The sequence below is a fragment of the Hyperolius riggenbachi genome, chromosome 2 (genome assembly GCF_040937935.1).
Source record: "Hyperolius riggenbachi isolate aHypRig1 chromosome 2, aHypRig1.pri, whole genome shotgun sequence".
In the NCBI taxonomy this organism is placed as follows: domain Eukaryota; kingdom Metazoa; phylum Chordata; class Amphibia; order Anura; family Hyperoliidae; genus Hyperolius; species Hyperolius riggenbachi.
In genome coordinates this window covers 77361414-77374878 of record NC_090647.1, presented here as the reverse complement: position 1 = coordinate 77374878, position 13465 = coordinate 77361414, and the positions used below count along the sequence as shown (strand labels likewise).

Sequence of the window (13465 nt, the reverse complement as noted above, 5' to 3'; positions counted from 1 at the left end):
TGGCTGCTGCTATTTGTTTTTATTTTAAACCATGCCAATTGCCTAGCTATTTTTTTGGCTACTGTAGCGTCTGAAACAAACACCTGAGAAACGTATGCAGTTAGTACAATTCAGACTTTAGTTAGAGCACCTGCATCCTCATCTGGGGTCAGTGGCTTGCAGGGTACCTGAGAGGACGTGTCTGTACAGTGCCAAGCATACAAATAACTATGCTTTGTTCCTTTTTCTTCTTCTTCTGCCTGAAAGAGGTAATATTCAGGTATGCAAGTTTTTTTTTTCTCCAGTCTGGACATAGTTAAACCATAGAGAAAACATCACTGATAAGGAATTACAGCCATAAAACTCTTTTCTTCTGGGACACTGATAGACAGTATCAGTCATATGAGACAGTGCAACATTAACCACTTCAGGATTCTGCGTACGCATAAGTACGCCCCTGAATCCTGAAGTGGTTTCCATGGAAACGAGCGGCCGTTCCATGTCAGTTCACGGAGGGTGTCTCCGTGAACACCCTGCGAGCCTCCGATCGCGGCTCGCAGGGTAAATGTAAACAGGCGGGGAAGATCTTCCCCACTGTTTACATACATACGGCGCTGCTGCGCAGCAGTGCCGTAGAGGAGATCGGGGATCGCCGGCATCTGATAGGCTGAAGCCTATCTGAGGCGGCGCAGGATGGATTCCGTCCTGCGCCGCTCACAGGGGGAGGGAGAGGGAGGGAAGGGGAAGGAGGCCAGAAAGCGCTGCGGAGGGGGGCTTTGAAGAGCCCCCACAAGCGCAAACAGCCGGCGGCGATCAGACCCCCCCAGCAGGACATCCCCCCCCCCCTTGGGGAAAAAAAGGGAGGGGGGGGAAGTCTGATCGCCCAGGCTGCTATCTGATCTGTGCTACGGGCTGAAGAGCCCCCGCAGCACAGATCAGCAAAACCACCCGAAAGCCGGAAGTGGTTAAACATGCTCTTCTTTAGGAGTAGGAGGATAGAGTTACATGTTTATCTCGTAAGTTCTTTTAAAACATTTCGAGGCATAATAAAAGTACAGCCAGGAAATTGTCATTGTTTAAGTAAATTGGCAGCCTACGCATCCCTCTCAATACAGGGTCACTTTAATGGCCGAATAAGTGCCGCAAAGTAGCAGCCCACAATGTTGGGGGTAATGAAGGGCACTTACAGTGCGCACATTATGGTTTGCAATAAAGTAGCTGGGTGGGATTTATTTCACTAGTTGTGGGCTTCTCAACTTGTTCATGGTAGAGGAATCAGAATCAGTTTTATTTCGCCAAGTACAGCAAGAGCTGTAATCGGAATTATTTGTGGTACACATGGCATAGGCAGTGTAAAGACAGACAGAGAAGGACAGACGCAAAACGCATACAAATACAAATACAAAGATAGAAATGCAGTGGTCAGGACCGTACTGGCCATTTCACTGCTGTGCAGGGCAGTCAGGTAATAATAAGGTGCATTAAAACGTCCACAGTCCCTTTACGGATAAAGAACCTGGGCAGGCAGAGGCAGGAATCGGCTGACCGACCCGGCAGTTAGAGATTCAGGCCGGGCCGGGGAAGGTTAGAGTTCAGTAGCCGAACAGCCTGGGGGAAGAAGGTGTTCTTCCGCCTAGTAGTTTTGGATGGTAAAGTCCTGTAGCGGCGGCCCAATGGGAGGAGCCTGAAGTAGTGGCTGCCTGGGTGGGAGGGGTCGCGGTAGATCATGATTGCCCTCTTTCTCATCCTAGAAGAGTGGAGGAGATCAAGAGGAGGAAGAGGAGAGCCGATGATCTTCTCTGCGTCAGTTATGACTCTCTGCAGTTTCTGTTTGTCGCTGGCCTTAGCGCCCGCATACCAGACAATTACAGAGGAGCAGAGGATAGATTCTGTGGTGGCGGTATAGAAGCTGGTCAGCAGCTCCCTGGGCATGCCAAATCTCTTCAGTTGGCGCAGGAAGAACAGCCGCTGCTGGGAGCAGTTACTTATAAAACACTGAATACTGTCCATACCCTTTGTACTGTTTGTATTGGGCCTAATGAATCCAAAATAGAGGCGTTGCCTGCTGTCACAGCTCACAGTCATTTAAATAAATCGTCCTCCTACGTTTAGAGAAAACTACTCCCATCCTTCGCCACCTCAAATCTAAACCACCTAATAGATGTGACTGCATATACACATCATTCAGTACAGTGAGAGTGGTTGTGGCTCGCTTGTGTGCAAATCTTGTTACCATGGTCGTGGGGCTCGATTTGTAACACAAGATGCAAATGGGGGGGGGGGGGGGGGGGGGCGGGAAATGTCAGTGTATTAGGATTTTGCCACACGGAGCTTCACAGGGTTCTGCATGTCTGTAAAGATAGACTGATTTGCCTAGCCAATGGCGCCAGTCTTATAAGGTTGCAGACTCGTTAGGTGAAAAAAAACAACTTTACCCTAAAATCCTTTATTGAAAATGCTTTCTAAGGACTGAAACCCACGATTTCTGCCACTGAAAATACTGCTATTTCCAGCAGAACTTTTGGAGCCTTTTGAAGGTATGCAATTTCATTTCTTCAAATTAAATTGCTCTGAAAATGCTGAAGGCTGGTCACTAATCGACGAACGCTACTTGCAAGCACTGGCGATTAGCGTATTAGAACTACCATCATAGGGTTTCGCTTTTGCAGGACTTTTCCGATTGCTGGCAATCGTGGAAAAATTCGCTCTTAGTGAGCCTTACCCTTAATATAGTTATATAGAAAAAACATTCACAAAGTTAATAAAAAACTTTTCTTTAGGCTTCCACGTGCCAACTGCAAAAAAGGTGATGTAGTTATCCGTCAAACTAAAGTGAAGTGTTTGGGCCCTGCTCTGATAAAGCTGACCTCACCTGATGATAATTTAAGATTGATGTTGCCTTTTGCAATCCATTGCTCACTGGATCTTATTCCTGCAACTGCGGTAAGTACTTCATTTTTTCCAACTCTAAACAAAACTTGGATGGTGCATGCACTGTATTTATTTTTGTTTGTCTAGTTAATGTGGGGAACTGGCTTATTTTGCCGTTCGGTAGTACGAAAAGTTCTCACAAAACCCTGGTTAAAGAGGAACTTCAGCCTTAACAAACACACTGTCATTAACCCGCTGAAATTTTTCACCTTATGCATCAGAGCAATTTTCACCTCCCATATATTTGCCAATAACTTTATCACTAATTATCACAATGAATTGATCTACATCTTGTTTTTTTCGCCACCAATTAGGGTTTCTTTGGGTGGTATATTTTGCTAAGAATTATTTTTTTATAAATGCATTTTAACAGAAATATTAAGGAAATAATGAAAAAAAATTCATTCTCAGTGGTTATAGCTTTAAAACAATACATGCTACCATAATTAAAACCTATGTATTTTATTTGCCCATTTCTCCTGGTTATTACACCATTTAACCACTTTACCCCCACCCGTACGGATTTCTCCGTCCCTTTTTCCACCCTGTTACCACCAAGGGACGGAGAAATCTGTACCTGACACCGCTCCTGCCGCTGTCCGTGCTCACTCGCGCGCTCGTGCACGCCACCACCCGCTCACCCGGAGATCAATGAACGGGACAAACCTTGGAGAATTCTATTTAAGATTGGCTCACTGACATTCAAATCCTTGCACAATCTGGGCCCTGGATACCTGAAGGACTTGTTGCAACTGCATCACACCCCCCACAATCTCAGATCAAAAGGACGGAACACCTTGGTCACCCCCAGAGTCCACCTCAAAACCTTTGGAGACAGAGCCTTTTGTCATGCTGCCCCCACACTTTGGAACTCCCTGCCACACCCAATCAGGACAGCTCCATCCCTGGAAGCATTTAAGTCTAAACTGAAAACCTACCTCTTCAGTCTGGCATTCATGAACATCTGACTATCTTCTCTGTAACACAACCCAGCCTGCAACCCTGTATTAATCTGAGACACAGCTATGCGCTTTGAGTCCTATGGGAGAAAAGCGCTTTACAAATGTTGTTGTATTGTATTGAACTAAGCCCTCCGCAATGATCAGCTGCTTCTACGAGAAGCAGCGTGATCATTGTGAAAAAAAAAAAAGTTGCCCAGCCTCCCTAAACTTCCTACAAGCGTACTTCCTGTACGCTTGCAGGTCGCATAAACAAAAACTCACTGTGGCCATCTTGTGGACAAATAGTAAAACTACACCCTAAAGCATTTTTCACATACAAATACATTAGCTATACATTAAAAATTAACTCATTACTTCCCACCCTCCCCAATTGTTTTTTTTTTTTTTTTTGTAATTAAAAAAAAAAAAACATAAATAGTTACCTTAGGGACTGAACTTTTTAAATATTTATGTCAATAGGGTATAACACTGTTACTTTATAAACTATGGGCTTGTAATTAGGGATGGACGCAAAACTAAAAAAAATGCACCTTTATTTCCAAATAAAATATTGGCGCCAAACATTGTGATAGGGACATAATTTAACCGGTTTTATAACCGGGACAAATGGGCAAATACATTTTTCCAGTAACCCTCCAGGACAGGTAAACTACGAGATTTGGCCCCTCCCAGGAAACAGGCAACATCCACTTGGTCTCTCTAAGTTTAGACCCACCGCAGGTGCCCGGCAGTATGGATGTTTCCTGTTCCCTGGAACAGGTCTCTCTGTAGTTTGTCCGAGTCCTGGAGAGCCTGGGTGGCTAAGGGCTTTGGGCATGCTGCTGGTCCGATATGACTGCTGTGGTGGTATTAGGGAGGTCCGGTGGCTTACCTTCCCCAAGAAGCATAACTTTGATGGATGGCTGCAGCGGGGAGAGGACTGTGGCAATGATCCTATTCAGCGGTGGCTGCCGGCGCGGATAGTGTACGCTTGGAGAGGCGGAAGTGGTAGGCGGAGGCCGAGCACGAGTTCCCTCACCCAAAATGGCGGCGATAGTGCTTCCGGCGCCACCGTGACATCACTTCCGGACGCCGGATTAGAGGAGCCACAGCGTCTGGGCGTTCACTCTCTCACTTGTACGGAGAGTAGTGAGAGATGGACGCTTCTCAGGAGTCCGGCGCAAGGCAGGAGGCCAATAAAGACGCCAAAACGGACAAGCCTGAGGGGGACCCTGGCGCAGGAGCGGTGAGATGATGGCTGATTGGGGTCTATGGCAGCTAGCCTGGGCTGCGGGGTAGACATTGTTTAATCTCCTGTTTGTATATGACTGGGCACTATTGTTTTCTTGTGTTTTTACAGAGTAATGCTGCTGCTACTTCTGATAAAACTGACAGGCCCAGGTCAAAGCGTTGCCCTACTTGTAATGTTAAACTGTCCCACACTTGGACAAAATCATTATGTCAAGCATGTATTATTACTGTACTAAATCAGGAATCAGCTACCTCATATAAATATTTAATGAATACTATGCGAACAGAAATGGCTGAATCCATTAAAGCATTTAGAGAAGCTATGGCTGTATCTATGGCACAGGCACCTGTTGTAAATGTGGTTCAGGATAATGTAGCTGCTGCTGCTAGTAATGAATCTATGGTTACTCCTCCTGGGGAGATTATAAATACTGAAAGTAATAATGATGTACCCTTAATTATATCGGAAGAGACAAACAGCAAAAATTCTGGAGAATCTGTTAATGTATCTAGGAAGGCTTCATGCAAAACTGATAGACAGGTTCTATCGGATTCTGAGCCTGAGGAATTAGATATTGATGATTTATCAGGTTCAGATGAGGAGGCCGACATTGATGGAGATTTGAATGCTGACAAACCTACAAAGTTTAAATTTCCATCAAATGAAACAGAAGAGTTGTTGAAAGCTATTTACGATGCCTTAGATCTTAAAATGGAGGAACCTCAAAAGACTTTTGTGCATGACGAATTATATGCTGGAATGGAGGGGGATCAACCACTTGTTTTTCCTGTACATACTTCTACGAAAAACATGATTAATAACCAATGGAAAAACCCGGACAGGAAAGTGTTTCTATCTAGAGAATTTAAACGCAGATTTCCCTTCGCTGAAGAGGACAGCAAGCATTGGGACAAATGTCCGAAACTAGATGCTGCGTTCTCACAAGTTAATAGAGAAAATGAATTGGCCTTTGAGGACATTGGTAATTTAAAAGAGCCTTCAGACAAAAAGATGGAATTTGCTTTAAAGAAAACTTGGACTGCGATCGGTGCAAATTTTCGACTTGCCGCCGCTACAACTGTAGTTGCACGTACTCTGAATTTGTGGATGCGGCAAGTTGAAAGGCACATAAAGATCGGTTCAAGTAAGGACATGATCTTAAATTCGTTTATGGTAATGTTCAAAGCCGTCCATTTTATAATTGATGCGGCATCGGAATCGATTAGATTGACAGCCAGAGCAGCAGCCTTAGCTAATGTTGCTAGGAGGAATCTTTGGATAAAGACATGGGAAGGTAGTACACTGTCTAAAACCAAGATATGTACAATTCCGTTTTCAGGTGATCTATTATTTGGGCCGGAATTAGACCAAATTCTTGAACGTACGTCGGATAAAAAGAAAACTTTTCCAAAGAAAAGATCTTTTCAACAGCCGAAAAGATTTTTTCGTAAAGAAAGACAAAATAAAAAACCAGTACAGCAGAATAGACGTCGGCAGTGGTCTTTTAATAAAGAGCAGAACAAACCAAACGCTTTGTTCAGAGGCTCGGACACTCAGCCCAAGCAAAAGTGACAACGAGACCCAGGTGGGAGGAAGACTAACGCAATTCCTTCCACATTGGAGACAAATTTCGAAAAGCCCATTTATTTTAGATCTAATCGAAAACGGCTACCACATAGTGTTTCAGGAGAGTCCTCCGAAACGCTATGTAACAACAAATCCGTTAAAAATTACAGAAGGGGCAAAGGAGTTGGACTCAATTCTAAACGATATGTTGGAAAGAAAAGTGATAACGGTAGTCCCAATAAATCAGGAAAAAAAGGGGTTCTACTCAAAAAAATTTCTAGTACGAAAACCAACAGGGAAATTTCGGTTGATACTGAATCTAAAACCAATAAATCCTTTCATAAAGCATGTGAAGTTCAGGATGGAGTCAATATACTCGATACGGAATCTGTTAATTCCAGGAGGGTATATGATAAGCGTCGATCTCAAAGATGCATATTGGCATGTGCCAATAGAACCCAGATCTCAGGCGTCTCTGAGATTTGCGGTGAAAAATGTAAACGGAATGCAACACTATCAATTCCGTTGCCTCCCTTTTGGGATAAAATCGGCGCCGAGGATATTCACAAAAGTGGTTGCAGAAATGGTTGCAGATCTGCACAGGAAGGGTGTGATGTTAATACCTTACCTGGACGATTTATTGGTGCAGGCGGATTCAGTACAACAGCTAATTGTTCACAGAGAATTAGTGATTGCAGAACTGGAAAAAGCAGGTTGGATAATAAGCCAGGAGAAATCTCATATGGAGCCATCACAAATAATTCAATTTTTGGGGTTTCAGATAAATTCGGTAACACAAAGGATGTATTTACCGGAACAAAAGATAGAGAAAATTGTACAGGAAATAGTTACATTCCAAAGCACAATGGTAATATCCGTAAGAGAGGCCATGAGACTACTGGGTCTGTTGACGTCATCAGCACCGGCAGTACAATGGGCCATGTTACATACCAGGATTCTTCAAAGTTGGATTTTGAAGAACTGGGGCAGATCGGTTCAGACACTAGACCGGTTAGTAAGGATAACAGAGGAGGTGAAGCTTTCTCTACAGTGGTGGCGAGACAGAAAGGTTCTGACGCAGGGAAAACTGTGGCTATTTCCGGTAGAGGTAGTGCTAACAACAGATGCAAGTATGACAGGTTGGGGAGCACATGTGAAAGATTTCGAAATGCAGGGAGTTTGGGATCAGCATACCAAAACTCAGTCTTCAAATTACAAGGAAATGATAGCAGTAAAATTCTCCATGATAGCAGCGATGCACTTACTAAAAGATCAACACGTTCAGTTGAGAACAGACAATGCTACAGTGGTAGCATATATGAACAGACAAGGGGGAATGAAATCTTTCAGATTGCTCAATCTAGCGTTGGAAATTCTGGAGGTAGCAGAAAACAACCTAAAATCCTTCACAGCAGTTCACTTAAAAGGATCAATGAACAGTCAGGCGGACTTTCTCAGTCGCAATCAGACATCAAACATGGAGTGGAGTCTGAATGCAGAAGTGTTCTCAGGTCTGACGCGGATCTGGGGAATACCAGAAATAGATTTGTTCGCGGACAGAGGGAATGCGAAATGCAGGAAATTTTTTTCACTCAATGCGTGGGATCATCCACTAGCGGTGGATGCTGTAGCGCAGAAGTGGGTATTCAAACTTGTATACGCGTTTCCGCCGGTAAACATATTGCCTCTAGTGCTGAGGAAGATAAGAGATTCACATATCACGGTAATTCTAATAGCACCGAATTGGGACAAACGATCTTGGTTTCCGCTGTTGTTGAAAATGAAGATCGCAGGTCCAGTTCTGCTGCCAATATCCGACAATCTGATATCAGTACAGGGGGTCAATGTTCAGCAGATGATGAAATGGAGTCTTTCGGCCTGGTTGGTGAAAGGGCTATCCTGAGATCCAAAGGTCTATCGAATAGAGTGATTGAAACTCTATTGGATAGCCGGAAATTAAATACACGAAAGATTTATGGAAAATATTGGAAAACGTATAACCAGTGGTTACAACAATCTAAGTTTAAGTCTTCTGAGATTGGTTCGGTTTTAGAGTTTTTGCAAAATGGAGTAGATAATGGACTGGCCCTAAGCACCATTAGGGTACAGGTTTCGGCGTTATCGGTTTTTCTGGATAAACAACTGGCTGCTAATCCATTGGTGATTAGATTCTTGAAATCGATTGAGCGAAAGAGGCCGATCCGCGTAAAGACATTTCCCAAATGGGATCTTTCGACGGTTCTTAGAGCTCTATGTGAGTCTCCGTTTGTTCCAACAGAAGACTTAGATTTGAGACTGATAACGTTAAAGACTGTCTTTTTGATAGCTATAACGTCGGCAAGACGAATTAGTGAGCTTGAGGCATTGTCATGCAAAGAGCCATTCTGTATGATTTATGATGACAGAGTTGTACTAAAAACCAGTGAAGAATTTTTACCTAAAGTGGGAGATCGATTTCATAGATCTCAGGAGATTATTTTACCTTCTTTTTACATGAATCCCTCAAATGATAAAGAAAGGAAATGGAGTACGTTAGATGTAAGGAAAAATCTGATGGTATATCTGAAAAAAGTGAAAGATATAAGAAAATCAAAAAGTCTTTTTGTTTATTTTTCAAGTAGATTGATAGGTCAGAGAGCTTCAAAAAAGATGATTGCTAGATGGATTAATCTATGTATAGTGGAAGCTTATAAAAGTATGAATTTACAGTTACCAGGTGAGATAAGGGCTCATTCTACTAGGGCAACAGCTACGACTTGGGCCTTCAGAGCTGGGGTCTCGCCGGTGGAGATATGTAAGGCGGCGACATGGAAGAATATTGACACATTCATGCGCCACTACAAGCTGGATCAGATGACTGCAAAAGATCAGGAATTTGGGAGAAAGATCTTGCAGGCAGTCAGCCCGCCCTAAGGTTGGTGATAATTATTTCTCGCTCATCATCTCGTAGTTTACCTGTCCTGGAAGGTTACTGGAAAAACCCTAAGCTAGCTAACGGGTAGATTTATTTTAGGTAACCCTCCAGGACAGGTTGCGAACCCACCCTTTTGTACAGTATATGTATATGTATATATATTTATGTATAGGTAATACTGTATATATTATGTGTAGATATGATAAATTACAATGTATAATTAAGGTAGTCTGGTGTGTAGACCATGTTCAGGGTTTCTTGAATACATACTGCCGGGCACCTGCGGTGGGTCTAAACTTATAGAGAGACCAAGTGGATGTTTCCTGTTTCCTGGGAGGGGCCAAATCTCGTAGTTTACCTGTCCTGGAGGGTTACCTAAAATAAATCTACCCGTTAGCTAGCTTAGGGTTTCATGGGTTTTAATTACAGTAGCATGCATTATTTAAAAACTATAAAGGCCGAAAATTGAAAAATAATTTTTTCCCCACATTTTTTTCCTATTTTGCCATTAAAACACATTTAGAATAAAATAATTCTTGGCATAATGTCCCACCTAAAGAAAGCCTAATTGGTGGCAAAAAGAACAAGATATAGTTCATTTCATTGTGATAAGTAATTCTAAAGTTATAAACGAATGAATGGAAGGAGCGCTGAAAGGTGAAAATTTACTGGTGCTCAAAGGGGTAAAACCCCTCAGTGGTGAAGTGGTTAAATTGTGTCCCTATCACAATGTGTGGCGCCAATATTTTATTTGGAAATAAAGGTGCATTTTTTCAGATTTGCGTCCATCACTATTTACAAGCTTATAATTAACAAAATGTTCGAAATATACTCTCTTCACATGCGTATATAAAAAGTTCAGACCCTTGGGTAACTTTGTTTTGTTTTTGTTTTTTGTTTTTTTATTTTGTATTTTTTTTTTATTTTTTGGTGTGGGAGGTAAACAGTTAATCTGAAATGTAACAATATTGGTTCATTTCATTAAAAAGTGTATGTAGATGTAGTATTACTATTTGGCCACAAGATGGCCACAGTGAGCATCTTTTTTATTATTATTTTTTTTTTTTTGTTTTGTCCTGGAAGCGAGATCTTGCTTCCAGGATGTACTAGGATGGGGAACTTTTTTTTTTTTTTTTTCTTCAAGAAAGACGGCGGTTTCTGAAAAGACTTTCTAGCAGGCACTTAGATCGATGAATGGGAATTATATTCCCATTCATTGATTGCTGGGCTAACGGGGGGGGGCACCACGTGCATGCGCGTGCGCGCACAGCAGCAGCTGCCTGGACGTGAACATCACGTTCGGGCGGCAGAAATGGTTGTTACATTAGTTATGTTAATTAAAATGGCTGGATAGTGTAATGGTTAAAGGCTCTGCCTCTGACACAGGAGACCTGGGTTCAAATCTCGGCTCTGCCTGTTCAGTAAGCAAGCATCTATTTCAGTAAGGAGTTTCTTGGGCAAGTCTCCTTAACACTGCTACTGCCTCGCAAGCGCATTGAGTCCGACAGGAGAAAGGCGCTATACAAATGCTGCAATTATTATTAATTATTATAAGATGGATCGGTAATCTAATCTCTTACCCACCCTGTTTAAAAAAGAACAGGCAAATGTTTGTGATTTCATGGGGGCAGCCATCTTTTTGGTTGAAACGAGGTAATAGGGAGCATAAGACACAGTTCCAACTGTCCTGGGTCCTGATCACCCTTCCCAGCTGCGCGCGCTAGGCAACGAGAACATCTTCCGAAATCCCATCATGCTTTGCACAGAATCAGGGGAAAGATGCCCTGGCAGGTTTCTTTGATGAGGTAGAGCTTGGCTTCTGTGCAGCTAAAAATGAGGCTTGGGTAAGAAAAATAAAGTTCTGATGCTGTAAAACACCAAGCCTTTTCAGTGTAGCTGAGTAGATTTTTAGTCTGGAGGTTCACTTTAACCTCCCTGGAGGTAAGCACGGGCTATGCCGCCGGGAGGCACCGCTCAGGCCCCGCTGGGCCGATTTGCATAATTTTTTTTTTTTTTGCTACACGCAGCTAGCAATTTGCTAGCTGCGTGTAGCATCCGATCGGCGCCGATCCGCCGCTATTCCTTGCGCCGCGGCTGCCCCCCCCCCCCCCCCCCCGACCCCGTGCGCTGCCTGGCCAATCAGTGCCAGGCAGCGCTGTGGGGTGGATGGGAGTCCCCTTTGACGTCACGACGTCGGTGACGTCATCGGGGAAGCCCTCTCCGATCGCCGGCGGCGATCGGAGGGGCTGGGGGGATGCAGCCGAGCAGCGGCTATCATGTAGCGAGACTATGTCTCGCTACATCACAGGTGTCGAACTCCAGGCCTGGAGGGCCAGATCCATGCTAGTGTTTAGGATGGACTGAGAAAGAGAGGAATGTGTTCTACCTGATGGACCACACCTTTCCTGATTCAGTCCCATCAATTCAGTTGAGCTGTGTCAAAAATGTGTGAGGACCTCGGCCCTCGTAGGACCAGTTTGACATCCCTGCGCTACATGAAAAATTTTTTTTTAAAAAACACTATTTTGCTGCCCCCTGGCGGATATTTTTTTAAACCGCCAGGAGGGTTAAAGAGGAACTCCAGTGAAAATAAGGCAATAAAAAAAGTGCTTCATTTTTACTATAATTATGTATAAATGATTTAGTCAGTGTTTGCTCATTGTAAAATCTTTCCTCTCCCCGATTTACATTCTGACATTTATTACGTGGTGACATTTTTACTGTGGGAAGGTTATTTAGCTGCTGTTTTGGCTGTTAGAGACAGCTGTAAACAGCTATTTCCTGTCTGTGAACCTTGTTACATTGTAACAAACTGCCAAAAGTACCGCGGTCCTCAGAGCTTCTTGTGGGAGGGGTTTCAACACAAAATCAGTCATACAGCGCCCCCTGATGGTCTGTTTGTGAAAAGCAATATATTTCTCATGTAAAAGGGGGTATCAGCTACTGATTGGGATAAAGTTCAATTCTTGGTTGGAGTTTCTCTTTAAGTAATTGATCTTCTTGCTGTCCCATGAAATAGATGAGTAAGTAAAAATTCTCTGGAGAGTGGGAAGGTTTCGGCATTTTAATTTACTTAGTTGGTGTGTTTACTACTTGATGGGGATTGTCAGTGAGATGCAAACAATTGTTGATGCAGATGTATGTAAATAAATGCAGGTTGAAAATGGACTAACTGAATGCAACCTTGACTTATTTTGATTTGCCAGTTTCAAGCTGCATATATTTGCATAAAAATGTTGCATACTTCTGCATCATCCAGGAATTAAATGGCCACGCCCACTTACTGATACCGGCATAAGAGAATACAAATTATGATGTATCCCTTAGCGATGTAAGAATGATATTGTATAATTAAAGAGAATCTGTAATGTAAAAAATCCACCTGGTGGGGGGGGATACTTACCTCGGGAGGGGAAGCCTCTGGATCCTAACGAGGCTTCCCTGTCGTCCTCCATCCCTCTGTTCAAGTGCCAAGGTCCCCCGAAGTGCGGCGAGGTAAATATTTACCTACCGCAATCCTGCGCAGGCGCACTAAGGCGGAAATGGCAGAAACTGCATCAATGAGCTCTACTGCGCAGACGTGAGTCCTGTTGCGCCGGCGCAGTTGAGCGGACACGATCGGGCTCGCCTAGTCCGAACAAAGAGCTGCTACTGTACCTGTGCTGGATCCCCGAGAGGTAAATAAATCAAGCCTTGTCAAGTTTGTTGGGAAACCCAGTGCCCATCAGGATCGGTCTCGAGAAAGCCCTGATCTAGGGGCGAAACGGCCGTCGACCTCACCTCCGCACCTCTGTGTTGCTGCAGTGTCCTGATAAGTACCATTAAGATACATCTTTATTGTCATTTTAATGCCGTTTGCTATTCCACTGTCATTTTTTAGAT

General features: G+C 43.5%; 1 protein-coding gene across 1 annotated transcript in view; it reads left to right on the top strand.

The window, feature by feature from the left end:
* RNF17 (ring finger protein 17) overlaps nt 1-13465 on the top strand; it is a 191098-nt gene that overhangs the window by 85224 nt on the left and 92409 nt on the right. Inside the window, exon 17 of the mRNA XM_068266942.1 lies at nt 2760-2922. Within this exon, the coding sequence (XP_068123043.1) occupies nt 2760-2922 (163 nt within the window). The remainder of the gene's footprint in view (nt 1-2759; nt 2923-13465) is intronic.